Here is a 25176-nt window from a genome sequence, read left to right on the forward strand (position 1 = left end):
CACACCTGGGATCCAAACCAGTGAAACCCTGGTCTGCCAAAGTGGAGCACACAAACTTAACCACTCAGCCACAGGGCCGGCCCTGCTGCCAATCTTCCTCTTTTTGCTTGAGGAAGACTCACCCTGAGCTACCATCTTTGCCAATCTTCCTCTATTTTGTATGTCAGTCACTGCTACAGCCTGGCTGCCACTGAGTGGTGTAGGTCTGCACCCAGGAACCAAACCCAGGCCACCAAAGTGGGGGCTGCCGAACTTAACCACTAGGCCATGGGGTGGGCCCCCTGTTTCATTCTTGATACTGGCAATTTGTTTCTTCTCTCTTTTTTTCTTTGTCAGTCTTGCTAGAGGTTTGTCAAGTTTATCAATATTTTCAAAAAGCCAACTCTTTGTGTCATGGATTTTTTAAAAACCATTTTTGTTTTCATCGATTTCTCTTATCTTTACTATTTCCTTCCTTCTGTTGGCTTTGGGTTATTTTGCTCTATTTTTCTAGGTTCTTCAAGAGGGAGCTTAGATTATCGACTTGAGATTCTTCCTCTTTAGTGCTATAAATTTCCCTCTCAGCAGTGCTTTAGCTGTGTCTCACAAATTTTTATAAGTTGTATTTTCATTTTCCTTCATTTCAGTGAATTTAATTCCTTTGGGACTTCCTCTTTGACCCAGGGATTATTTAGAAGTGTGTTGTCTGTTTCTAAGTGTCTGAAGATTTTCCCAATACCTTCCAGTTATTGATTTCTAGCTTGATTCCATTGTGGTTAAAGAACACATTCTATGATTTCAGTTCTTTAAAGGTATTGACGTTTGCTTAATGGCATAGGATATGGTCCATCTTCGTATATATTCTGTGCCACTTGAAAGAATGTGTATTTTGCTGTTGTTGGGTGTAGTGTTCTAAACATGTCAATTAGATCCTGTTGGTGGACAGGTGTTACTGAGTTCTCCCGTTGCCTGGCCAAGTTTGGTCTAGTTGTTCCATCCACTGTTGAGGGAAGGGTATTGAAGTCTCTATCCATAATTGTGGATTTGTCTATTTCTCCTTTCAGTTCAATCAGGTTTTGCTCACATATTTTGCAGCCCTACTGTTTAGTGCGTCCACATTCAGGATCGCTGTCTTCTTGGTGGACTGACTCTTTTTTATCATTATATAATCCCACCCCATAAGTCACAATTCTTTGCTTTGCAGTCTCCTTTATCTAACATTACATAGCCATTCCTGCATTGCTTTGCTTAATGTTTGTGTGATACATCTTTTTCCATTCTTTACTTTCAACCTGCCTCTATTGCTACATTTGAAGTGAGTTTCTTGTAGACAGCATATAATTAGGGTCAGTTTTTTTAAAATTCACTCTGTCAATCTCTGTCTTTTAATTGGTGTATTTAGACCATTTATATTTTATACACACACACACACACATATACATATATATATTTTTTTCTTTTTGCTGGGCAAGATTTACCCTGAGCTAACATCTGTTGCCAATCTTCCTCTCTCTCTCTCTTTTTTTCCTCTCCAAAGCCACAGCACATAGTTGTATATTCTAGTTCTAGGTCCTTCTAGCTCTTCTCTGTGAGCCGCTGCCACTGCATGGCTACTGACAGATGAGGGATGTGGTTCCGCACCCAGGAACTGAACCCAGGCTGCTGAAGCAGAGTGTGCCGAACTTTAACCACTAGGCTATCAGGGCTGGCTCAACATTTAATGTAATTTTGATGTTAGGGCTTAAGTCTGCCATTTTATTTTCTGTTTTCTGTTTTTTACTTCTGTTTTCTTTTTCCTACCTTTCTTTGGATTACTCAAACATTTTTCACAAGTTCAAGTGAAGAATAGAGACCTTACCTCCTTTTACATCTCTTTACCTTCCCCCATCTATAATTATCTTAAATATTTCTTCCACATGTACTTTGAACATGTCAGACAGTGATAAGACTTTTGCTTAAGCCATCAAATATAATTCAGAAAACTCAAGAGAAGAGGAAAAGCCTATTTTATTTACCCACAATTTTGCTTACCACACCCTTTCTTTCTCATATTCCAAGGCTCCTTCTTTTACTATTTCCTTTCTGTTTAAAGATCTTCCTTTAGTCATTTTAAGCAAAAGATTTTCTGGGAACAAATTCCGTTAGTTTTCTTCATCTGAGAATGTCTTCATTTCTCCGTTATTCCTGAAGGACATTCTGCTGTGTATATAATTCTGGCTTCTCAGTTCTTTTCTTTGAGCTCTTGCACAATATTGCACCATTCCTTCTGGCCTCCATGGTTTCTGATGAGAAATCCACTGTCATTTGAATTATTTTTCCCCATAGGTAAGATGTCATTTTTTCCTCTGGCTGCTTTCAAGACTTTTTCCTTGTCTTTTATTTTCAGAAGTTTAATTATATGTCTTGGCATGAATTTCTCTTGGTCTATCCTGTTTGGGGTTCATTTAGTGTCTTGAATCTGTAGGTTTATGTCTCTTGCCAAATTTGGGAAGTTTTCAGATATAATTTCTTCAAGTGCTTTTTCATCACGCCCTCTCTCTTCTTCTTCCAGGACTTCAATGAAATGAGCGTTAGATCTTTCGTTACAGTCCCCCAGGCCCTGAGCCTCTGTTCAACTGTTTCCCAGCCTACCTCCTCTCTGTTGTTTACAGTGGGAAATCCTATTGTTCTCTCAGTTCACTGATTCTTTCCTCTGTTGCCTGTATTCTCCTGGTGAGTCCACCCGCTGAGCTTTTGGTTTGGGTTGTTGCAGTTTTCAGTTCTAAAATTTCCATTTAGTTCTTATTTACATCTTCTTTTTCTTTGCTGACACTTTCTATTTCATCTGTTTCAAGTGTGTTCATAATTGCTCACTGAAGAATTTTCATTGTGCCTGCCTTCAAATCTTTGTCAGATAATTTTAACACCCTCGCCGTCTCAGTGTTGGCATCTATTGCTGGTCTCTTTTCATTCACTTTGAGACCTTTCTGGTTCTTGGTGTGGTGAGTGGTTTTCGTGGTATGATGAGATGTTTCTGTACCACGTTAGGGGAGTCTGGACGCTACTTAACCCTTCTGTTTTAGCTGCTTTTTGGATACTGCTCTGGCAGGGGAAGGAGTGGGCCACCTCATCACTGCCAGCTGAGGTCCTAGCCCAGACTTCCCACTTGGCCTGTGTCAACACCCACTGTGGGGACACTCCTTGTTACTGACGGGTGTGGGTGGAAGCCCAGGGTCCCCATGTGGTCACCACTGACACCGAGGTGGGGTGCCTCATCACTGGCTGGTGGGGGCGAACGTCCTGGCTCCTTACTAGGCCCTCTGACACACCCGGTGGGGGTGTGGGGGTGTCTTGTCACAGCCTGTGAGGGTGGAAGTCTGGGCTCTGTACTCGGCCTTCGATGGCATCGGTTGGGGTGGTGGCAGCTTACTCTGTGGTGACTGGCTGGAATAAAGTGGTCATTGTCTAAAAGTTCTCTCTCTTGCTAGGCTGTCCCCTTCCTGGTCCACTGGCTAGAGATGGCAGGCTTTGGCTGAACATTTTTCATCTGCCCTTGTTGGTGTCTGTGTTGCCGCTTCTTCAACTCTACGTCTGGGACAGAGGAGGCAAAAGACGACCCGGGCACTCACCTCCGTTCCTGCTTCTCCCTCTTGTTGTCGAGATTCTGACAAAACGTGTGGTGCTGGTCCCACCTCGTTCCCTGGTTAAAACCTCTCTGTGTGTCACGGGGACACAGGAGCTATTGGAAAGGAAACCAGGTCCTCCTGGGTGGCCCCGCTCACCCGTGGGACAGAGAAGAGCCGCACGTCTCAGCCAGGGGGCTCCAGCTCGCAGCCCCCAGAGACGGCGGTTCTGAGTCCCGGGGATGGAATCGACCAGCGGGGCCGATTCCAACTCAGGAGCGATGCAGACTGTGCCGTGACAGCGCTTCCCAGAGACGCGGAGCCCGCCACCCGGCAGGCCGTGCCCATGGCCAGCAGGTCGGAGACCTCGTCAACCTTCTGCCTTACCCGGGCCGGAAATTCCGCTCTTGGCCACCTCCAAACAGCATGGGGTACAGAGGGGTGAGCTCGCTGAGCCCTCGGACGTACAGTGCTCCAATCCTGGGGCCGTAGAACTGAAAGGAAAAGTCCGCCATTCGTTCAACACAACCCTTCTCTGAACACGGCCAAGTGCTGAGAGGCACAGAGGAATGATAACGTCCGGGCCCCACAGCTGCGCCACCATCACCGCTCCGGATGGGTGGAGTTGCAAAGGCCTTGGGGACCCGGGCGGGGGGCTCGAGTTCCCAGCTCAGGGGCAGCAGGGCTCCTGCGCATCCCACACAGAGGAATTTGTAAAGGGACGGGGGGGAACTAGAGAGCGCCCAGGGCCTCTCCTGGGTATGACTCCATGCTTGCAAGTCGACGCTAGGCAAAAATGTTAAGTGCCACAGCGTCAGGCCGGCATATACACTCCTTTGGAAACCAGCCGAGTCTTGTGCTTCAAAATAGAGAACTAAAAATATTTCAGCTCTAGTCAGCGGCCAGGAAGATGAGCAAAAGCTTCAGAAGGGTCTTCACTGTGAACTATTTCCCTGTTCCACCTTAAGAGATAAGAGTCGCTAAAACCAAGCCTTTCCATCCTGGAGCAGCGCTTTTGATCACGTTGGAGAAAACAGTCATTTCCTGAACCTCACACATACTGTCCTTGGGGTGGGGCCTGGGGGGCTGGCGAGCGTCCCTGCTGCAGAGCACACTCACCACCTGTACCCCACTGGCCTCATGTCTCACCTGAGACGTCAGTGCCCTCGCACAGCCCTGCCTGGCAGCCCCCTCCTGCCCCGTATGGGTTGGGGTGCCCTGTTACACCCCGTTGTGGCATCCTACTGCTGTGGGTCTCCCCTTCTTTAAGCTGCTAAGGGGAGGGGCTGCTCGTCACTGTGTCCCCAGGGCCTTGCTCTCAGCAGGCACTCGAGGCGTACCAGGTGACAAGTGAACGATAAACGGTGCTGCGGGCTCTGCTCCAAGGTGAGCCTCGAGGTCACCGAGGCATCTTCCCCTCTGTGGACGCACCTTGTGCCCCACAATGGTGAGGAAGTCCACGCCCAGGTCTTCTACGTCCACACGCCTTTTCCCCAAGGCCTGCGCGGCGTCCGTGTGCAGCAGGATGAGGGGCAGCCCGGCTGTGGCCCGCCTCTGGTTCAGGGCTCTGACCCGCTGGCTGATCTCGGGGACCGGCTGAAGGGGGAAAATAAAGAGCTGAGCACGTTGCTCTCATTTGATGGAAACTGAATGAGAGAAACAAGGAGTCACTAATGAGGACAGGCAAAAAAGTTACAAAACTGAAGAAGAGAGCAAACGAGCCGTCGGGGCTGGGAAGCACGGGAACACGGGCAGAGCCTGGCGCCTCTTTCCCACTGGATTTTCTTAAAAGGAAAAGGCGACTCACCATGATGACGCCCGTCTCATTGTTGGCCAGCATGATGGTCACCAGGCACGTGGTGGGGCGGACTGCCGCCAGGATGTCATCGACCTCTGCCTGCCCGTTCACCTTGGACACCGGGACAAAGGTGACTGCTGAGGTATGAGACACAGGAACCGAGGTTAGTCCCACAGAGTAACCTCTCCTGATGGTTCATTTAGAAATAGCCTAACAAAACTATTCTGCACAATTAAAAAGCTAATTTATTGTAAAAGTTCAGAAAACTGTAAAGAAGGAATATAAGCCACGCACTATGGCTCCAGCCAGAAATGATCAGCTTGAACGCTTCTTTAACACAGCTTCAGGCGGCGGGTTCAATGCGTGGGAGACGCTCTCCGTTCTGCCTCTAAGGGACCATGAGCAGGTAAGACACTCTCGGCTCACGAGAGCATCTCAGGGCACCAAGACTTGACCCTCACTCACTCAACCCTGGACCGACTGTTAACCACCTGCTCGTGCCAGAGCTGTTCCAGCCACCTGTGGTCTCACTACTGCAGATGGGACATCAGTGGAGGTGACTAAATCAAGGTTTTTGGTTAAAAATGATGGAAGACAAATGTATCCACTTTCCCCCCAACGTGCCACTGAAACGAGAGAATAGAAAGATTTCCAAATAAGGGGAATCACCTGTGGACAAGGTATTTTTGAGGGATCCCCAGAGTATAGAAGGACAATGGTGTTAGAGTAATAGGAACAGGAAAAAAACACTCACAACACTGTCAGGTGAAAACTAACTCTGTAAGAAGCAGGAAGGGGGGCTGGCCCCTTGGCCGGGTGGTTAAGTTCAAGGGCTCCACTTCAGCGGCCCAGGGTTTCGCCGGTTTGGATCCTGGGTGCAGACATGGCACTGCTCATCAAGGCCATGCTGAGGTGGCGTCCCACATGCCACAACTAGAAGGACCTACAACTAAAATAAATAACTATGTACTGGAGGGATTCAGGGAGAACAAGCAGGAAAAAAAAAAAAGATTGGCAACAGTTGTTAGCTCAGGTGCCAATCTTTAAAAAAAAATAAGACGTAGGAAGGGACCCAGTGACCATCCACGCTGAGGGTGCACAGTGCAGAGAGCAGGCTGGGGGCCAACTGCTGAGGCCACAGAGCACCCGCCTTACACCCAGCAAGGGGGTGGTACCACACGCCCAGAGAGGAACGACAGGCCCAGGCCGGCTCCCGGTACATGGGTTGAGGCCAGCAACAGAAGGGCAGAGCTTGTGCACCCACTACACGACCCAAAGAGGAACAAAGGAAAGGCAGCTCTGGCCAGGGCTGCTTGTCTTTTTATTAAGTACATGGAAACTTGCTCAAGATCAGCCATCAGGGAATTGCAAATCAAAACTGCAGTGAGAACCATTTCACACCCACTAGGATGGCTATAATAAAACATACAGACAATAGCGAATGTTGGTGAGGATATGGAGAAGTTGGAACCCTCAAGCACTGCTGGTGGAAATGTAAAATGGTGCAGCTGCTTCGGAAGACAAAGGTCAAGGTTAAACGTAAAGTTGCCATGTAGCACAGCAATTCCACTCTCACGTATAAACCCAAGAGAGATGAAAACGTGTCCACACAAAAACTTATACACAAATGTTCACAGCAGCCTTATTCATAATAGCCCCAAACTGGAAAGAACCCAAATGCCCATCAACTGATGAATGGAATCAAGTGCAAAGTAGGGGTTCTTCCCCTACAGCCCCGAGTCCTGCTTCTCAGAGGCAACCGCCATTCATGATTTTCTTGTGGTTAGCGTTATCATTTTCCTTCCTTCCAGTTTATGCTTGATAACTTAGAAACACAATCTCCATTCCTTGGTTTATCAATTCAGGCATCTGAATTGATATAAAATGAGGACTTTGACTATCCCACACTCCCCCACCTCCACACCTCCCAATTGTTCAGCCCTGGTGCCTTTTTTCTGCGTCTTAGACAGGGAAGGGCAACTTAGTATACATCGTTATTAGTTACTGTTGCCTTTAACCTCTCGCTTAAAATTACACAGAGTTTTACAAAGTATAGACATGCATGTGGTGAAAACCATTTAAACCTGATATAAAATGAGGACTTTGACTATCTCACACTTCCCCCACCTCCACATCTCCCAATTGTTCTCTTTATAAATCAGCTTTCCCATACCATACCATACGGTTCACCCGTTTAAAGTGTGCAATTCAGTAGTTTTTAGTGTATTCACAGAGTCGTGCAACCATCACCACAAATGAAACCTAGTATCCATTCACTATACCTCTCCATTTCCCTCAACCCTAGGCAGCCGTTAATCCACGTTCCGTGTCTAGAGACTTCCCTGTTCTGGACTTTCCTATGAATGGAATCATAGCACATGTGGTCTTTCACCACTGGCTTCTTTCAGTTAGCATAATGTTTTCAAAGTTCATCCGTGTTGTAGCATGTGTCAAAACTTAATTCCTTTTTATGGCTGAATAATATTCTCTACCACCTGAAGTTGATGTCTATTTGATCCTTTTTCTTCAGATCAGAGGAACTGGAAGCCAAGATTTAATTATTAAATCAAATAATGAAAAGCAGTGTTTAGCGTTTTATAGACATAGTATCATCTATTTATTGAGTTAGTTAGGAAGATTAGCCCTGAACTAACTACTGCCAATCCTCCTCTTTTTGCTGAGGAAGACTGGCCCTGAGCTAACATCCGTGCCCATCTTCCTCTACTTTATATGTGGGATGCCTACCATAGCATGGCTTGCCAAGCAGTGCCATGTCCGCACCCGGGATCCAAACTGGCGAACCCCAGGCTGCTGAAGCGGAACGTGCAAACTTTAACCGCTGCACCACCGGGCCGGCCCTGCATCTATTTATTACACACAGAAGTCTGAAATATCATTAGGTAATACAAACGACTGGTTCTACACATTGATTATCAATTTTTTCCTAAGGGAAAACCTGGCGGCATTTACCGCTCCGTGTGTGTGTGGCAGCCTGGAAGAACAGGTTGTGTGACCTTTGTACCTGAGAACAGCCAGGAAGCCCTGTGCAGGAGGGTGAACGATTCACTGTGTCCCACGGGTGGCTCCCTGTACTGACTCAGTCAGTCAACATAGAGGGAGAGGTCCTTCTGGGGGGTCAGCTGGGCTGGTCACTCACCGGCCACGTGCTCCTTCGCCAGGTGCTCCAGGGGCAGACGGATGGAGTCGTGTTCCACGGTGCAGGTGATGAAGTGGGGCATGGCCCCCTCCGCCGGGCTGTGGCTCTCAGCCGCGCCCCCCTTCGAGGTGTGGATTTCGTGGAAGTGTTTCACCACAGAATGGATGACTAAGTTATTTGACTGCAGAGATAGAGCAGAAAAGTCACTTACAATGACTGTCCTAAGGGGAGAGTCAGAGTGGCAAGCTCTCTCACTCGTGTTTTCCTTCGTGGCTAACACTTAGAAAGAGGAAAACTGTCTCAGGGAAGCTCAGCTTCCTGGGCTGTACCTTTTGAAAGGCCTAACTATGAAGTCTTGGGGTTTCAAACTTCAGAATTCACTTCTGGTCAATATGCCTGTTTTATTAAATGACATTATGCATTTTTAAGTTTTATAAATTTGTCAAAAAAGCATATGCTGCCCAGGCACCCGTTGCTGGGGGAGTGTAAGCTGGTACAAGCTCCGTTAAGGGCCACTTGGCTTATTTATGTAGTGAGCCCTCATACCCAGCAAGTCCATTTCCCGGACTTGATCCTACGGCCACAGTTGCACAGAAGAAAATGATGCACATAAAGGTAATTTATGAAGTGTAGCTCTGCTGGCAACAGCAAAACCTTGGAAAGCCTTGCAGTGTCTCTCAATAAAGGGACTCGTAGAATGAATCACACGACATCCTGCAATGGAATCCAGAGCAGATGTAACTACACTGAGCAGACGCCCTGTGGCAGACACCAAAAGGCCTCAAATACACTCGGTAAACGGAAAAAGGTGGCAAACCTCATACGCAGTATCTTACGATCTACATAGAAAGAGTAAAATGCATACACACGTGCTTATATGTGCAAAACAACCCTTGAAAAGGTAAACAGGGAAGGAGAAGACAATATATAAACCTACATACTTATTTGCTTTGAACGCAGACACTATCTCTGGAGCACAGGAGAGAAACTGACAGCATTGGTCTCCTGTAGGGAGAGGAAGTGGGTACCTGAAGGGCTGGGGTGGGAGGAGCTTTTTTCAAAAAAGTGTATAAAATATAAATGTAAGTTTAATGAAAAGGTGTAACACAGAATGCCTGAGTAACTGTTGCCCGGGTCAGGCCGAAACCCTGCCCACACCGCGGAGTGCGTCCCTCGTTCCTCCCGTCAGCCCCAGCTAACTGCCCCGCGACTTTTACAGCAATCGTTTCCTTGTTTCCTTCATACTTGCACTTCCCGCATAGGCACCCTAAACAATACTGTCTATTTTGCCTCTTTCTGACCTTCATGTGAACGGAACTGAACTGAATAATTTTCTCCTCAACTGAAGATCCCGTCTATTCAAGGATCTGGAGGCTCCGCCCCACGGGGAGGCGGGAGACGCTGCTGCACTCCACTGAGGCCTCCACCCACGGGGCTCAGAGGACGTAAAATGCACTGAGGGTTGAACAGCGCACGTCTGGCGGAGAACCCAGGCCACCGACACGACGGTTCCCCCGATGCGAGACGGTGGGGAGGTGCTCGGGGCTGGACCACTCTGATGTGCTTCTCCAAAAGGTGGACGTTTCCTCGGAGCCCCAGGCCACACCCTCGCAGAAAACACGCTGCCCCATACAGCGATTCTCGGTCCAGGAAAGAGGGTCTTCCGGGCTCCAAGGGGCTGCAGTGGCCCAGCAATCCCACTTAGAGGGTCCTGGGGGCTGCACACCATAGGTCACCGTGGATGGCAGTATAAAAGACGGTGACTGACTGTGAACAAGATGAAGATGCCCAGGCCCCTCCCACGCACACCCTCCCCCTGTAGGCAGCTGCTGAAGGGGGCACAGGACCCCACACTAATCAGCCCGAGAAACCTCACTATGACAACGCTCCCCGGCAGCATTGGGAGCACAGTCACCTCTGTCGGAACCCGTAGGTCACATCTAAAAATGCACCATGTGCCCCCGGCCACAACGTTCCTCAGCACCTGGCTCCAGAGAGACCATGACGGCCCCACGGCAGGGGGGCTGGGGCTGAGGCAGCTCCTGGTAAGCCAGCAGGAATCTGGTCCTGGGGTGGTGGTCACAGTGCCCGGGGGCCTGGAGGCAGCTCCTGCTCCCCTTATTCAGCCAGGCCAGGGCAGCTGTGCTCTGCCAGGCTCAACTCCCTCTTTTTTACCATGTGGCAAGATCCATGCACGTTGCTGCAGGTAGTTGGCGGTATTCCGCTGTGGGACTGCACCGCAAGGTACTAACGTTGGTCCATGCCAATTCTGAGGGACCTCTGGGTTGTTCCCAGTTCCTGGCTGGCATGAACAGTCTTCGCCTGTCCCCTGGTGTGCGTGCACCTCATTCTAGGATGTGTACCTCGGAGCGGAACTGCTGGCGGATAGGGGAAGCGTGTCTCCCACTTCACCAGATGCCAACCCACCTTCCAAAGTGGTTCTGCGAGTGCTCAGCGCTCTACATCCTCTGCCGAAACTTACTAGCATGGGAATTCTCCATTTTCACCCTTCTGATGGTGTGCGCAGAGGAGTTCCGATGTTTTTTACGCTATGAGGCTGTAGAAACCATCCGGGCTTCTCCCCGGGGAAGCACAGATTCAGGTTTCTGGCCCCTATTTCTATTGGGTTGTCCGCCTTTATGTTCTGGATGCCGTTCTTTTCTTGCTTATGTGTCACAAATCTCTTCTCCTGCTGTCTGCTTGCCTTTTATTTCCTTCCTTGTGTTCTTTGATAACTAAAGTTTGTTTTGTGGTGGTGGTGGTAGAATTTACTGATCTTTTCTTTTATGGTGAATGCTTTCTGTATTATATTTAAGAAATCTATCGCTCTTAGACGTCACAAACATATTAATTTATCACCTAAAAGCTTTATACATTGCACTTTTCATGATTAGGTCTTTATGACACCTGGGGTTATTTTTTTGTATGTTGTGATGCAGCAGTCCAATTTCCTCTTTCTCTGTGAACACACAGTTGCCCCAGCGCCACCTGCTGAAGGGACCTGCTCTGTTAGCTACCCCAATCATATATGATGACCATATAACCTATCATCTGAGCCAGAAACATTTAAGAATAAGAGGCACTATTATAATTATGTCAGGACAACAGGCGTATCCTGGGACTGTCCTGAGCAAACCAGGACAGACGGCCACCCAGTCCCTGACAAGGGCCCATCCCTGCGCAGCTCTGCTTCTGGTCTAGTGTCTGCCCAGCCTGAGGACCACCGGCCTTAACCAGCAGAGCCTTATCAAAGGCTTGATGTCTGGCAGAGCAAGTCACTTCACTGCGTTCTCCGTCTTCAAGGAGTCTTGACTATTCTTAGCCTTCCGTATTTCCATATAAATTAGGTTGTGAGATTCCACTGAAAAAGTGCCAGAATTTTGGTTGAGGTTGCATTGAATCCACAGATCAATTTGGAAAGGACTGACGTATTTATAATATCGAGTCTTCCAATCTGTGAACAGGATAGCTTGCTCCATTTATTCTGAACTTCTTCGAAGGCTCTCAGTAATATTTCCATTACTTTCCCGGGGTGCATGTATGTGGGTCTTACAAACTATTTATTTTAATTTTATTTTTTTTTGAGGAAGATTAGCCCTGAGCTAACTACTGCCAGTCCTCCTCTGTTTGCTGAGGAAGCCTGGCCCTCAGCTAACATCTGTGCCCATCTTCCTCTACTTTATATGTGAGACACTTACCACAGCATGGCGTGCCAAGCAGTGGCATGTTCACACCCGGGATCCAAACTGGCGAACCCCGGGCCGCTGAGAAGCGGAGCGTGTGAACTTAACCGCTGTGCCATCGGGCCGACCCCACAAATTATTTTTTTATTTAAAAGATTGGCACCTGAGCTAACATCTGTTGCTAATCTTTTTTTTTCTTCTTATTTTTCTCCCCAAAGCCCCCCAGTACATAGTTGTATATTTTCAGTTGTGGGTCCTTCTAGTTGTGGCATGTGGGACGCCGCCTCAGCATGGCTTGATGAGTGGCACTAGGTCACGCCCAGGATCCAAACCAGTGAAACCCCAGGCCACCGAAGCAGAGTGCGCAAACTTAACCACTCGGCCATGGGGCCAGCCCCCCCAATTTTTTTTTTTTTTACTAGATTTATTTCCTAAGTATTCGATATTTTTTGGTGCTTTGGTAAACAGCTGTTGGCTGCTGGTATACAAAAATACAGTTGAGTTTTGTATCTAAATTTACTATTAACTCTAATAATCTAGTTGCAGATTCTTTCGGGTTTTCTATGTGGACAGTCACATCACCTGTGAATGACTATTGTGCCTGCCTTCCCAGGAAGGGAACTGAGACAGTATTATTAATAGAGCAGGGGCCTCAACCGCATCCCACCATCTTTGAGCATCTTCTATCAATTTAAAAAATAAATACCTTTGGAATGGGTCAAACCTCAAACTCTCATGAGACACACAACTTAGTAGGGATTCACAGGAATGATTCCAGGGCAAAACAGAGGGGAAAATCTCTTTATTGAAATAAGAATGCAGAGCAAGTTAATTTACACATCATATTACCAATATCCTATGAGCCATTGAGAATTTACCTGTAGGGTAAATACTGGTTCATTATATCAAGTCAATTTGCAAAATAGCAAAGCTAAGCATTATCCTTTCTTTAAAAAAAAAAAATAATACCAAGAGGGAATCACTTTCTATTTTGAATTTAAAATAAAAAAATAAAAGCTAAAAATAAAAAGCTAAAAAAAAAAAAGAAATAAAAGCTAAAAGAACATGAGACTGTTTAGAAACTTTACCTCAGTGCCCCCGGAAGTGAAGATTATGTCTTGAGGTTTCCCGCCTATCATCTTCGCAAGGTTTTCCCGAGCTGCGTTGATGATATCCTTGGCCTTCCTACCTTGAGGGACCAAAATGGAAATTCAGTAACACTGCTTCACCAAGAGCAACCAACCCACATGTAAAGAATGACCAGACAGGAAGGAGCGAGACCTGAGTGGACAATTCTAAGATGAAACCTGTCCCGTCAAGGAGAACACGACAAGACGGCACAACCTAGAGACCTCTTGGTGAAGGGGCAACAGTGAGATATTAGCAAATTAGCAAAAATGACTGAGATTTAAGTAACTTAGTGAGAGGCAGAAACGAGATACGGGAGGATGCCTGGGAACCCTAAAATTTCCTAAGGCGTGCTTTCTTCTTACCGGATGCTACAGGAGAGGGAAGCTGCGGCCCTCTGCCTTGCTTCCCATTCATCAAGACAGGAGAAGGAAAGGATGGAGGAATTGGCTTAAGATCACGCTGCAAAACAACAAAAATAAGCAAAAATAGAGCTCATGACTCCTCAACACAACGTCCAGTGCCGCATCTTGCATCGCAGGTCCCCCTGGGGACACCAGAGACATTCCAGCCTCAGCGACAGATTTGCTTCCAAATAGGGCTACACAGCCCGGCCGCCACCCAGTTTCACTGGCCTGTGGGAACTGAACTTCACATGGCAGAGGAACAAAGGCCCTGGGACGAGAATTCTGAAAAGTTCAGTGGCCATTCTTACTTATTCTATAGACCAGCAGTCTCCAAATGTTTTGACTCTTCAGTCCTATTTATAAAAAAAAAATTTGACCGGGGACCACTCAAATAAATACACGTATATATTATAAAACATACATAAAAACAGGAATGTAAAAAGAAATATACAAAGTAATTTGCACACTCCTTCAGACTTGTACAGATTTTAATTTTAAGCAGCGAAGGTCTATGGTGTTCAGGAAAACCTAGTCATTTCAATGAGGGATACACTCAAAGTCCGTGATAACTGTCAGTCAGCTCAGGCAGGACGCTGCCTGGCACACACTGTTAGTTTCTCTTGGAATGTCGCTCGAATCCCGACCATCAGCTACACTCCTGCTCCTCCTCTAAGATGCTGTCGAGATGCCCCTTGGAGACGCCCCGGGGCTGACCCCGAAGCAGCGCCTCCTTCCGCGCTCATTCCCCCGTCTTCCCAGGGCAATCGCTGTTCCAGTCTGGCGGTGTGCGGCGCTCCTGACCTTCTCCAAGGCACTCACACACCTTCATATAAGCCTTTTGCAGGGTTTTCTTTCTTCTTTTCAAAAAGAGGTTTCATAATTTACATATTGCTTTGCAAAAACTTCTGTTTTTCCACTTATCAACAAGTCTTGGAGACCCTTCTAAATAAGGACTTGTGGGGCTACCTCACCACCACCATATACCAATGAGAAGGGCTAAAATGAGAGGACTGACCATTCTGAGCGCTCGGCAGGACCTGGAGGAGCTGTGACTCTCATACACGGCCAGCGGGAAGAGAACATGGGACAACCACTTTGGAGAGAGGATGGCAGTTCCTTAAGAAGACAAATGCACACCCACCATAGGATCCAGCCACTCTGCTCCTAGGCACTTAAGGTAAATGCTACTTACTGAGAGAAAAGCAAACAGATGTCCAGGACTCATACACGAATATTCACAGCACTGTTATCTGTAATAGCCAAAAACTGAAAACAGCCCAAATGTCCACAAACAGACGAACGCGTGAACACACGGCCGTCCAGCCAGACAATAGAAAACTACTCAGCAGTAAAAAGAAAATAGAATGTCGGTACACCCAGCAACGTGGATGAGCTCTGTCGACTGAAAGAAGCTGGACAAAAACCCTGTAAGATTCCATTTTCAGAAAAATATAGAAAATGCACACTAATCCACAGTGACAGAAAACATGTCACTGGTTGCCTGGGGGCTGGTTGGGGGCGGGATTACGAAGCGGCACCAGGGGACTTTTGGGGGCGATGGAAACATTGACCATCTTGATGGTGGGGAGGGCTTCACGGGTATGAACATGTGTCAAAAGTTATCAAATTGCACACTTCGACTCTGCAGTTTAGTGTGTGTTACTTATACTGCAGGAGAGCTGTCAAAGGAGCAGGGGCTCCTAGCGCACCGTCCCTCAGCACACTGAGCAGACATGGGAGACCACGGTACAAGTTGGTGAACACTGGAACCACGCCCCCTTTGAACAGAGAGGGAAACTGCCCGAAACAACCTCCTGGTTGCTCTTTTCATCTACTTAGAATTTATATTTTCAAAAGGCATCTAATGCCCCTTGAAACAGAAATGCATAATCAAGGAAACTGGAATATGAATGGCAATTAGATACTGTTATTAGATTAAGCTTCGATTTCTTGGGTGGGAACTGTGGTTACTGTGGTTACACAGGAGAATGTTCTCGTTCTTAGGAGACACAAACTTACGTATCCAGCAGTGAAGCCTCATGCTATTTACAACTGGCAAAGTGTTGATAATTGCTGAATCCAGGTAAAGGAAATGCAGGTGTTCATTATACTTTATTTCAACTTTTCTGCAGATGTTACAGTTCCCAAAATCAAACTTTGGCAGAAAGTGTAATTAAACATAAAGGGCAGAGTTACAACAGAGCAGCAGCCAGGGATCACGCAGGCAAGCCAGCACAAGACGGTGACCGTAACTGAGCCTCAGCGAGAGCTCTGCACTCCTGCCGCTCAGAGGGAACGAGGAGTCGTAGGGCTGTGTGGGGCGCCCATCACCCATTCATTAAAGCAGGTCACCTTCACTTTGCTACTCCTCACGTCAAAGACCCCGACCCTCTACCTCCCTCCAGTTACAGCCCGTTTCTTCTTTTCCTTTACGACCTCTGTTCCCTCTTGAACACACTGCAATCAGGCATTCAGGCCACCTGGCCCCTTATCTACTCTTACCAAGGTCCCCATGTGGCGAAATTCGAAATTCGGGTCCTCACCTCCTCCCCCTGCCAGCAGCCCTGCCCTGGGCCCCACCTCCTCCCCTGCTGGTGAGGCTCCAGTCCCAGGCTGAGATAGCCGAGGCCTGGCCGGCTCCTCAGGCTCCTCCCTCCGTCAGCAACTCAAGACTCTGAGCACCAGTTGGATGTTGATGACTGACTCCCAAACTTCCACCCCAGACCTTGCTGCGGGCTCCACTCCCTCCACCTGGATCCCCAACAGGCATCTGAAACCACAAGCGCTCAAAGCTGAATGCGCAACTTCTCCCCCAAACTTGTCTTTCCCATCTCAGCAAAGAAATGGCCACTCGACCCTTCGAGGGGCCCAGGCCGAAAGCCCTGGCTCTTGCCTTTCTCGTCCCCTGTTATCTAATCCATCAGCAAATCCTGTAGGCTCTGCTATCAAAAATACCCAGAGCCCACCCCACTTCTCCACCGCCCCACTGCCCCAGCAAGTCAAGGCCACTGCTGAAATATTCTCCTAGGAGGTCCCCCAACTCCACTGACCCCACTGGGTTCATCCTCCATGTAGTGGCCAAACGAATGCCTCCCGAACCCAGAACAGCGCTCGGTGCACAGTCGGCGCTCAGCCAGCTCTGGTTCCATCAGCTGTTCTCAAAGTGTGTCTGAGGAACCCTGGGGGTCCTCAAGGCACGTTCATGAGGCTCACAAAGTCAAAACTATTTTCCTAATGATACTAAGACGTCATCTGCCTTTTTTCCACTCACTTTCTCTCATGCATAGAGAGAAGCCTTGCAGAGGTTACACGATGGGAGCACGGCGACAGAATGGACACGGGAGCACGACGGGGCTGCACCGCGTTCTCCTCAGCCAGACGTTAAACAGACTTTCAGACACGTGCAACAATGCCATGCTGCTCACGAAACTTGCTCTGTTTTGGAAAAGAGAGTCTGTTTTCCGTAAAAAAGGTTAACGTGTAATGAATTCATTATTGCCATTTTTAACGAACTAATAAACACATATTTACTTAAAGTTTCTCCGTTTTCATTTCTAACATGGCAAGTGTCTGTGCGCACGGCATGCACACACCATAGCTCTTTGGAGTCCTTGTTAAGTCTTAAGGGTGTAAAGGGGTCGTGAGATGGAAAGGTTTGAGGACTGCTGTGTTAATCACGTCACTCCCCTGCTCGGAATCCTCCAGACATGCTCCAGCTCAGTCAGATGAAAGCCGGGCCCTCACAGTGGCCTCCACAGACCCAGACGGCACTGCCCCCAAACCTCCCGGACCCCAATGCCCAGCCCACCCGAACTCCCTCATCACTGGCACACTCCCTCTGCCTGCAGTGCTCCCCCGGACGCCCCTCTCTCATCTCTATGCAAACACCCCGTCATCAGAGATCTGGATCATTCTGTACAAAGGCAGCCGCCCCACAACCCCAAGCACTGCCCAGTCCTTCATCCTGCTGGATAGTTCCCCACAGGACCCTTTCCACTAACATGGTGTGTTTGTTGATCTGTTCACTGTCTGCTCCCCTCCCTCCCCCTCCCAGAAGAACAGAAGCCCCCTAAGGGCAGGAGGTTGGTTTTGTTCGAGGTTCTCTCCACCAGGCTCAGAGTAAGCACCTTAGCATGGTGCATGAATGGCTAAGGTGGAACACTCACAGAAGTCTGGTTTTCCATGTCATTAAAAAGGACTCAAGTCCTTGGAGGTGAGTGCAAGTCTCATTACGTCACAGACCCTCCAACCTGAGGCAGGGCAGCCTTGAGCATCAGAAGACGCTATGGGCACAGGAGCTGGGGAAGCGCTGACTGCAGTCAGAGGGGCTACGGTGGGAAAGGCCAGAACCCAGAGCTAACAGAGCTGGTTCCACGGGAGGACCAGCGCATGACACTGAATGCTGCTGACCGCTCTGAGAGTGGGCGCCCTCAGCTGCAAACCTGGAGCCCTAATCCGTGCCACCTCATAGGCCACCACTAACAAAAGTGGGGTACATGTGGAAACCCCGTGCATCTAACTCACCATACAAACTTAACACCCGTCCGTCATCTCACAAGCGAAGGGCACTCAAAGTGACTGAGACGGGGCAGCTGGAGCACACCATACTGAAGCGTCTGCTTGCCATCACTTCAGTGTAAGAACAGACTTGAAGAGACGTCTCCCTAAACCTGGGCCTTAGTAAACTTTTACTTTTATTACACTACGCATGCCGACTGTAGAAAAATTTAAATCTAGGAAACAAAAAGAAAATACCCCAAATGTCCCACAAGCCCCCTACTCAAACACAACTGTGGTGGAAGTATTTGGTGTACCTCACATCCATGCTGGGCTCCGGTTGTCCTCTCTGCCACTCTCCCCTCCTACCACAGTGACATTGTCAGCTGGCTTATGGCTGAATTAAGGCCGCATTTAGATTACAAAACTCTTAGATTAATTAAGAATTAAGACTTCATCTCCCAAATTCCATTGCAATTGGCATGCCAACTTGTGGCCATAGGACCACCAACCTCTGGCAATGGTTCTAAGCCAGAGTGGTACCTACAACTTCCAGGAGAGTCTGTGAAGGACTCAGGCACCTGTTTCTCCTCCTCTTTCTCCTTCCCACAGGCTGGACTGCTGACATGATGGCTTGAGCTGGAGCAGCCATCTTGACCACAGAGGGGAAGAAGAAAAAGACAGATGGAGCTGGGGTCCTTAGTCATCGCTGAGTGACCACGTGGGCCCTGGACTGCAAGAGAAATAAACTTCAAGCTGTTTAAGCTATTGCTATTGGGGTTTCTGTCTCTCACAGCAAAACTATACGATACATTTTCCACACTCAGACAAAACTTTTTCCTTGGGGGGTGGGTAGGGGAAAATAATGAAATCATACCGTGCGTCCTGTTTTATATCACGCCTTTTCCATTTGAACCAGATGCCACTACTCTCCTTCTAGGCCATTGACACACTCCATACTGTCACTTCAACAGGGTCCAGAACTCCATCCCAGGGCCTCAGCACATTTCATGCGATCAGTGCTCGACTCATGGACACTGAGGTTCTTTCCAGCTTTTTACTATTACAGGCAAGGCTGTGATAACCTCTTCCCACCCAACCTTAAGACTTCCCGTAAAATGAATTCTCCCCAAAGAAATGGTTATCATTCTTAAATCATAATATTGTGAAAATAATTACACCATTCTATTGTAAAGGTGATGTTCTTTCTTTTCTTTTTGCATTTCTACCTGAGAATCAACAGAAAGTGACTGCAATGCATTCTTTAGTTACGGTTCTTAATGTGTCAAAACAAAGGCTGTCAAGGCCACTGAAAAGACACTGACAGACTTTGTCTGGTCAAGAACATTAGTTTTCCCTGAGGGTTATTCCTAAACTTCTTTATGATAAATGCTTTTTATTTGCATTTCATTGTTCTCCATATTCTCAAGCTTAATGCCTCAGAAAGTTAAATTTTTCTAGAGGAAAGATTACACACAGGCAAGGTCCAGGTTAGCCAGAATACAGGTTCCAAGTAAACCGGCAGAGAAGTTAATGAGTGACTAGCACCTGACTTTGAAACAGTGTTTAGTTCTCAAGTTGTGAAGCTTTTAATAAGCAAACAGATATGAAAACCCAGGAAACTTGTAAAGTTGTACATGGCTATTACTAAATGCCAGGGCCTGGCAGTAGATGAAAGTTACTTCAGTTCATCATAATCCACAGTTAAGATAGTTTGTCTTAATTATCCCTGATAAACAAGAAAGGTATAATTTTAGCTCACTGTGGGAAAAACACAATGTAACTTTGCCACATAACTAGTGATTTGACACAAATTATTCTCCAAAATCTCCAATGTAATTCAATACATTAAAACAAGAAGAAATGAAAAACAAATGGGAATATTTATAATCATAATGAAAGTAAAGAACTTAAAAGTAATTTTTGCTAAAAAAAAAAGGAAAGGCCAGGATTATATGTGATCCTGATGATTTAAAAGATCAATTTTGCAAATTTTGTAAGGATCGACCGAGACAGACACATGAAAGGATTTTAGTAGGTACTGTCATTACAAATAACTCCAAAGACGACATCTTTTTCACCTGGGAAAGGGCGACAGGAGAGTCTGTCAAAAAGGAAAGATCATGGTATCAACGGGGCTCAATGTACAAATTTGGACTTCTCAGAAAAAAAACTACCAAAAGTTACAGCTAAAGATTTGCAGTTAACAGCAAATCTGTTCAAAACCAAGCGACCGCATGTGGTGTGCAGTTCCCCTAAGAGGGCCTCTGCCCCCCGCATCTTCCATCCGTGCGCATCTTCTAGAATTACCTGCTGGGTAAGCACTGCTGGGATTTCCCCAGGCTTCCCGCATGGCCTCGGTCACAGCCTGGATGACTTCTGGTTCCAGGGGGGTGGTGGCATTACAGTCCATGTAAACTTGCCTGCCGGAAAGACAACAAAGGAGATGGAACATGGAACCACAGCTGCCCCACGTCTATCCCATCGACAGGAGCAAACACCGTCAAGGGCAGTACGCTCCTCCGCATGGACACTGCGCAGGCTCCACAAACTGCACTTGGAAATGTCCAAATCTTCTTTGCTGATGGAAAACGTATGCAGAGTTTCCAATAGTCTAGTATTTGCTAGTTTCCTTTACAACTGATAAGAGGCGATCCATTTAGACTTTAGATTAGGCCTTGGTGTGATCTGGGCACGTCCCCCCACCCCTTCTCCCCTTGCACTTTCGGTTTGCTTTGCCTAGAATGACCACGCCCCTTGCCCCCACCTTCCTTTTTAGGTCTCTGCTCCAACTTGACATCTTCTGGGGCTCCCTGCGGCTCTAAAGAAAATTGCAGCCACACGTCCCTCCTTGCCTGCGCTCTGTGCCCCCTTTCCGTCCTCCATTTCTTGGGGGCACTCTTCATCATCTGACACTCTAGACTTGTTCCTCGTTCATTGTCTGCCTCCGTAGAAGGTGACGGGCTCGGTCAGTTTTCCTCTCTGTTCTGTGGCCAACACAGAACAACGGCCGGCACACAGCAGGGGCTCCACTTACCAGGTGACAAAGTGAACAGTGCAGAATACGCACATTCCCTGAAAGGGCCCGCATACGTATCTGCACCTCTTTTTACCCTCATCAGAAACCTTCAGAAACTTTCAGAAATGTATATAGTAGTAATCCTACCTGATACTATTATTTTATCTGACTTTAAAATCAACAACAGTGCTTAAACCAGTCCACACGAAAATTCAAACACAATTAGCAACCATGGCCGTTAAAATAGAGTTCTTTTTAAAACCATGGAGGGTTTTAATGCAGCACCTTGTCTATGAGCTGTCCAAAGTCACCTGACAGGTTCAAGGCTTTGGGGCTTTGGGAAGTTTGACCAGCCCTGCTTGGCCACTCCGTGGTAGGAATCTCCGGGTCCTGCTGTGACCTAAACCGGCATGTGACCCTAACTCTGCTCTCACTTCCTATAAGTAAGTGTCGCAAAGTTCCTCAGGCTACCCGTGTCTGCTGAGTGACTACAGGTTTTCAATCTGCTGTGTGGCTGAGCTACTTTACGGCTTGAATTTCAGGTTAGCGTTTTATAGATTACTCTGCTCCAGGATTTGCTGCTTCCTTGAAGTGCTAAGAACATGGGATGGGAAAGCTAAACTCTATTAGGTTCAGAACCAAAAAATAAGAAGCCACGGTGAATCTCCTCTCCACTCAGTCTCCCTAGGGGACATTTTCCCAGCTCCCTTCGCTTCATCGCAACCAAAGCAGAAAGTCTAATGAAAGGAACGGTCGGATTTAGGCCTGGACTGAAATTTTAAAGACAAACACACACTCCTCATATTCACGTAGAGAGGATTATTCTTTCCCCACTAGCCAAAAGTTCTGAACACATTCCTGGACTGGAGGAACAAGACTCAAAACAAGAAAATGCACACCCCTCCCTTCCAGGGGAAGTCGTTCCAGGAGGCTGAAGAAGCAGTGTGGACCGGAAGGGCCTCCCTGTCGTTATCTCCACTCTCCCAGCTGCTCAGGCCAGTAGCCTGGGAGGCATCCTCCTTAATCCCACCTTTCCCCTACACCAGTGCCACCACTGCCACACTCGGGGCCACAACACCTCTCCCTCCTAGATTATTACACAAGATTCCAACTGGTTTCCCCGTTTCCTCCCCTGTCCCACACCCTACCCCGTCCCTACTCTCTACAAAGCAGCCAGGATTCCTTATAATTAAATTATATCACTGCCCTGCTCAAACTTCCAAGCTCCCCAACCCCCTTAGAATACACCCCAAAGTCCTCCCTGGGCTGTGGCTCTGCTCGCTGACAGCTGCTCCGACAAGGCCCTCCTCCCAGCCACGCGCGCTCCGCAGGCTCCTTTCCGCCCTCCGGCCTTTGCAGCCGCTGTTCCCTCTTCCCGGCGTGCCCTTCCCCAGAACTTGTGCGGCTGACTCCTGGATGCCTCGCATCCGCTCGTCCTCCCAGCTCGCACCCCTGATTTAGGCCTCCCTCGCGGCCAGCCGACCAGCGCTGCATCCCCGCGTGGGAGCCCATGCCCCCGAGCGACCACCGGCCGGCCGCGCCCTCTCCCAGAGAGTGACCACCCGCCAGCTACCCGCTCTGACCTCCCCGGGCAGGGCACCCCGACCTCGGCTCGCGGCGTCCGGAGGGCTTCCCGGAGAAGGGCGCCGGCGGCTGTCCCCGCCTTCCCCTCCAGGCGCGTACCTCTCTGGCTGGCTCTTCTCTCCGCGGCCGCCGGGCGGACTCGCCGCGCGCACCCGCACGTCCCTGTTCGGCGCAGCGACCGCCTCCATCCCGGCCCCACCGCGGCCCAGCTCCCACCCAACCGCCCCCGGCGCTGCCCCAACCAGCGGAGCGGGTCAAGCCCGGGAGCACCACCGGGAGCCCGCCGGGAGGAGGCGGGGCCGAAGGGTCTGGAGCGTGTCCGGATTGGCTGAGCTGCGCAGTCCCGGCCAATCCCTGCGCTTCAGCGGGCCGCGGGCTCCCGGGGGAGGGGGGAAGAGGGGCTCCCAGCGCTGGGACACGGTGGAATGCTGATTGGCTGCGCGGGGTCAGGTGACGGGCTAGGGGCGGGGCTCAGGGCGCGTCACAGGGGGCGTGGTCACAGCGGCGGAGCGCAGGCAGGAGGCGCCGGCCCCGAGGTAGACAGGTGGTGGCGGGGACTCGGGGGTGGCCGGGCCGGGGCGTTTCCCAGGCTCCTCAGCTCCGCGGGCCCCTGGGCAGTCAGCGGGAAGGCGGCGCCCGTGAGCGAGCGGACCACAGCTCTGCGTTACCGCAGTCCCTGGGGCTCGTGAGACATCCGACCCTGGAGAGGCGGGGGGCGGCTCTGGGAGTGCGTGATCGATCGTCTCCTGGGTGACGCTGAAATTAGGAATCCTTTATCGAGGATGGATTGAGGGGTCTGGAGTAGAGGTCGCGAGGCCGGCTGCAGGCTGTTACAATAGCCAAGGCAGGAGATGGGGAACACTAAGCAGTGGGCGTAGAAATGCAGCAAAGGTGGGTTCAGATAGGTTTAGGGTGAAAATAGGCAGGAATGGGGACAGCTGAATGCGGGGCATGTGGGAGAGTGGGGACGCAAGGATTAACGAAGGGACTTAGGATGTTAGTGCCTCTACCCTGATAGGAAGGAACAGGAGGGGAAAGTGATGGGTGAGATGTGAACGCGGTGAGCTGTTTGTGACAGTCTAGTGGGAGCGTCTGCCATGCGTGTATCCCTTCGGCCGTGACGGAAGTCAGTTGTGAAGGTGGTGAGAGAGGGCGGAGATCCAGATTCCTGAATTCTGATGAAGCCATCGACCTGGCACAATATTGAGCCCTGAGGACATGCCAGGCACTGTTCTAAACACCTTTCATGGATTCATGAATTTAATCCTCATAACACCCTTATCCAGTGGGTACTGTTATCCTCATTTTATATATGAGGAAATCAAGGTACAAGAAAGTTCAGCATCTTGCCCAAGGTCACTCGGGTAGCGATGGAGCCAGAATTTGAATGCAGGGATGGTTTGCCAAGAAGTTGACTTTTCGTAGACTTTCTCAATTTTCTCTCCTGTTGGGGGTCCAGAAGAAGTCCTCTTTTTCAGCATTGCAAGTCTCCACGTATCCAGATTCTTGATTTCCTTTCGTTCTTGCTTGCAAACAGCTCATTTCTTGCCACATGCAGCCAACAGCAAAGGACACACCAAAATTTAAGAAGCAAATTGATACAAAGGAACACAAGGACAGACAACAGGAGAGGAAAGGAAAGGGAATTAGGGAAGAATGTCAAAGTCAGATGACAGCATAAAGTGCAACTGAGAGGTAATCTGGAAGTGTCCATCGTATGTTACAATTGGGAGGCACTGATGAATTTAGCAAGAGAAATTTCAGTGGAGCAGTCAGGGTATGTTTGTGAAAGTGAGGGTGCAAAGAGTTGAGGAACGAACGGGACATGAAAGAGTTGGGAATGTTGTCAGCTCTTCAAAAAGTTGAGAAAAGAAGGAGCTGAAAAGGGGTACAAGATCAAGGGGAAATATTTTAGAGATGGAATCTGTTTCTAGGCTGAAGAAGGTAGCTAACAAGGAAACAAGGTAAAAGAGAAAGAAGAGCCAAAGTCCTGGAGGTGGTGAGTGAGCAGATGATTAAGCAAAGGCAGCGTAGGGGGCGGGAGGGTGGGGTGAATTGAAAGGTAGGGGCAGGTTTCATCCTCTAAATCTCTAGGGAAGGCTGTGAGGCTGGGAGCTGGAGGTGGCCAGGGGCCACCGACAAGGTGATTCATCTCAAGCATTCCTTGGACTAGTTAGGCAGCAGTTAGAGTGTTTGTGTTTCCCGGCACATACTGTGAGTAGAGTCAGAGAGACAAGATGGCGCCCCACACGGCTGGTGATACCCAGAAAGAACAGAGTGCCCACGGACAGAGGACCAGGTGCTGGGTTGGCCATTTTGCCT

At 48.8% G+C, this 25176-nt stretch overlaps 1 protein-coding gene across 6 annotated transcripts in view; it reads right to left on the reverse strand.

Annotated features, from left to right (window-relative positions):
* SCLY (selenocysteine lyase) overlaps positions 1–23156 on the reverse strand; it is a 34975-nt gene extending 11819 nt beyond the window's left edge. Inside the window, exons 1-8 of one of the 6 annotated variants that reach the window (XM_070489270.1) lie at positions 22954–23149; positions 20562–20674; positions 13713–13809; positions 13308–13408; positions 8537–8717; positions 5389–5516; positions 5013–5177; positions 3969–4075 (exon numbers count right to left, since the gene is read on the reverse strand). In XM_070489270.1, the coding sequence (XP_070345371.1) occupies positions 3969–4075; positions 5013–5177; positions 5389–5516; positions 8537–8717; positions 13308–13408; positions 13713–13764 (734 nt within the window). In that variant the 5' untranslated portion in view covers positions 13765–13809; positions 20562–20674; positions 22954–23149. Of the gene's footprint in view, positions 1–3968; positions 4076–5012; positions 5178–5388; positions 5517–8536; positions 8718–13307; positions 13409–13712; positions 13810–20561; positions 20675–22853; positions 22922–22953 lie in introns of those variants that run through there. The other 5 variants (XM_070489271.1, XM_070489273.1, XM_014842828.3 and 2 more) reach the window with 5 other exon arrangements.
* Positions 23157–25176: the final 2020 nt, after the last annotated feature.

Source organism: Equus asinus, chromosome 19, assembly GCF_041296235.1.
Source record: "Equus asinus isolate D_3611 breed Donkey chromosome 19, EquAss-T2T_v2, whole genome shotgun sequence".
Taxonomy (NCBI): Eukaryota; Metazoa; Chordata; class Mammalia; order Perissodactyla; family Equidae; genus Equus; species Equus asinus.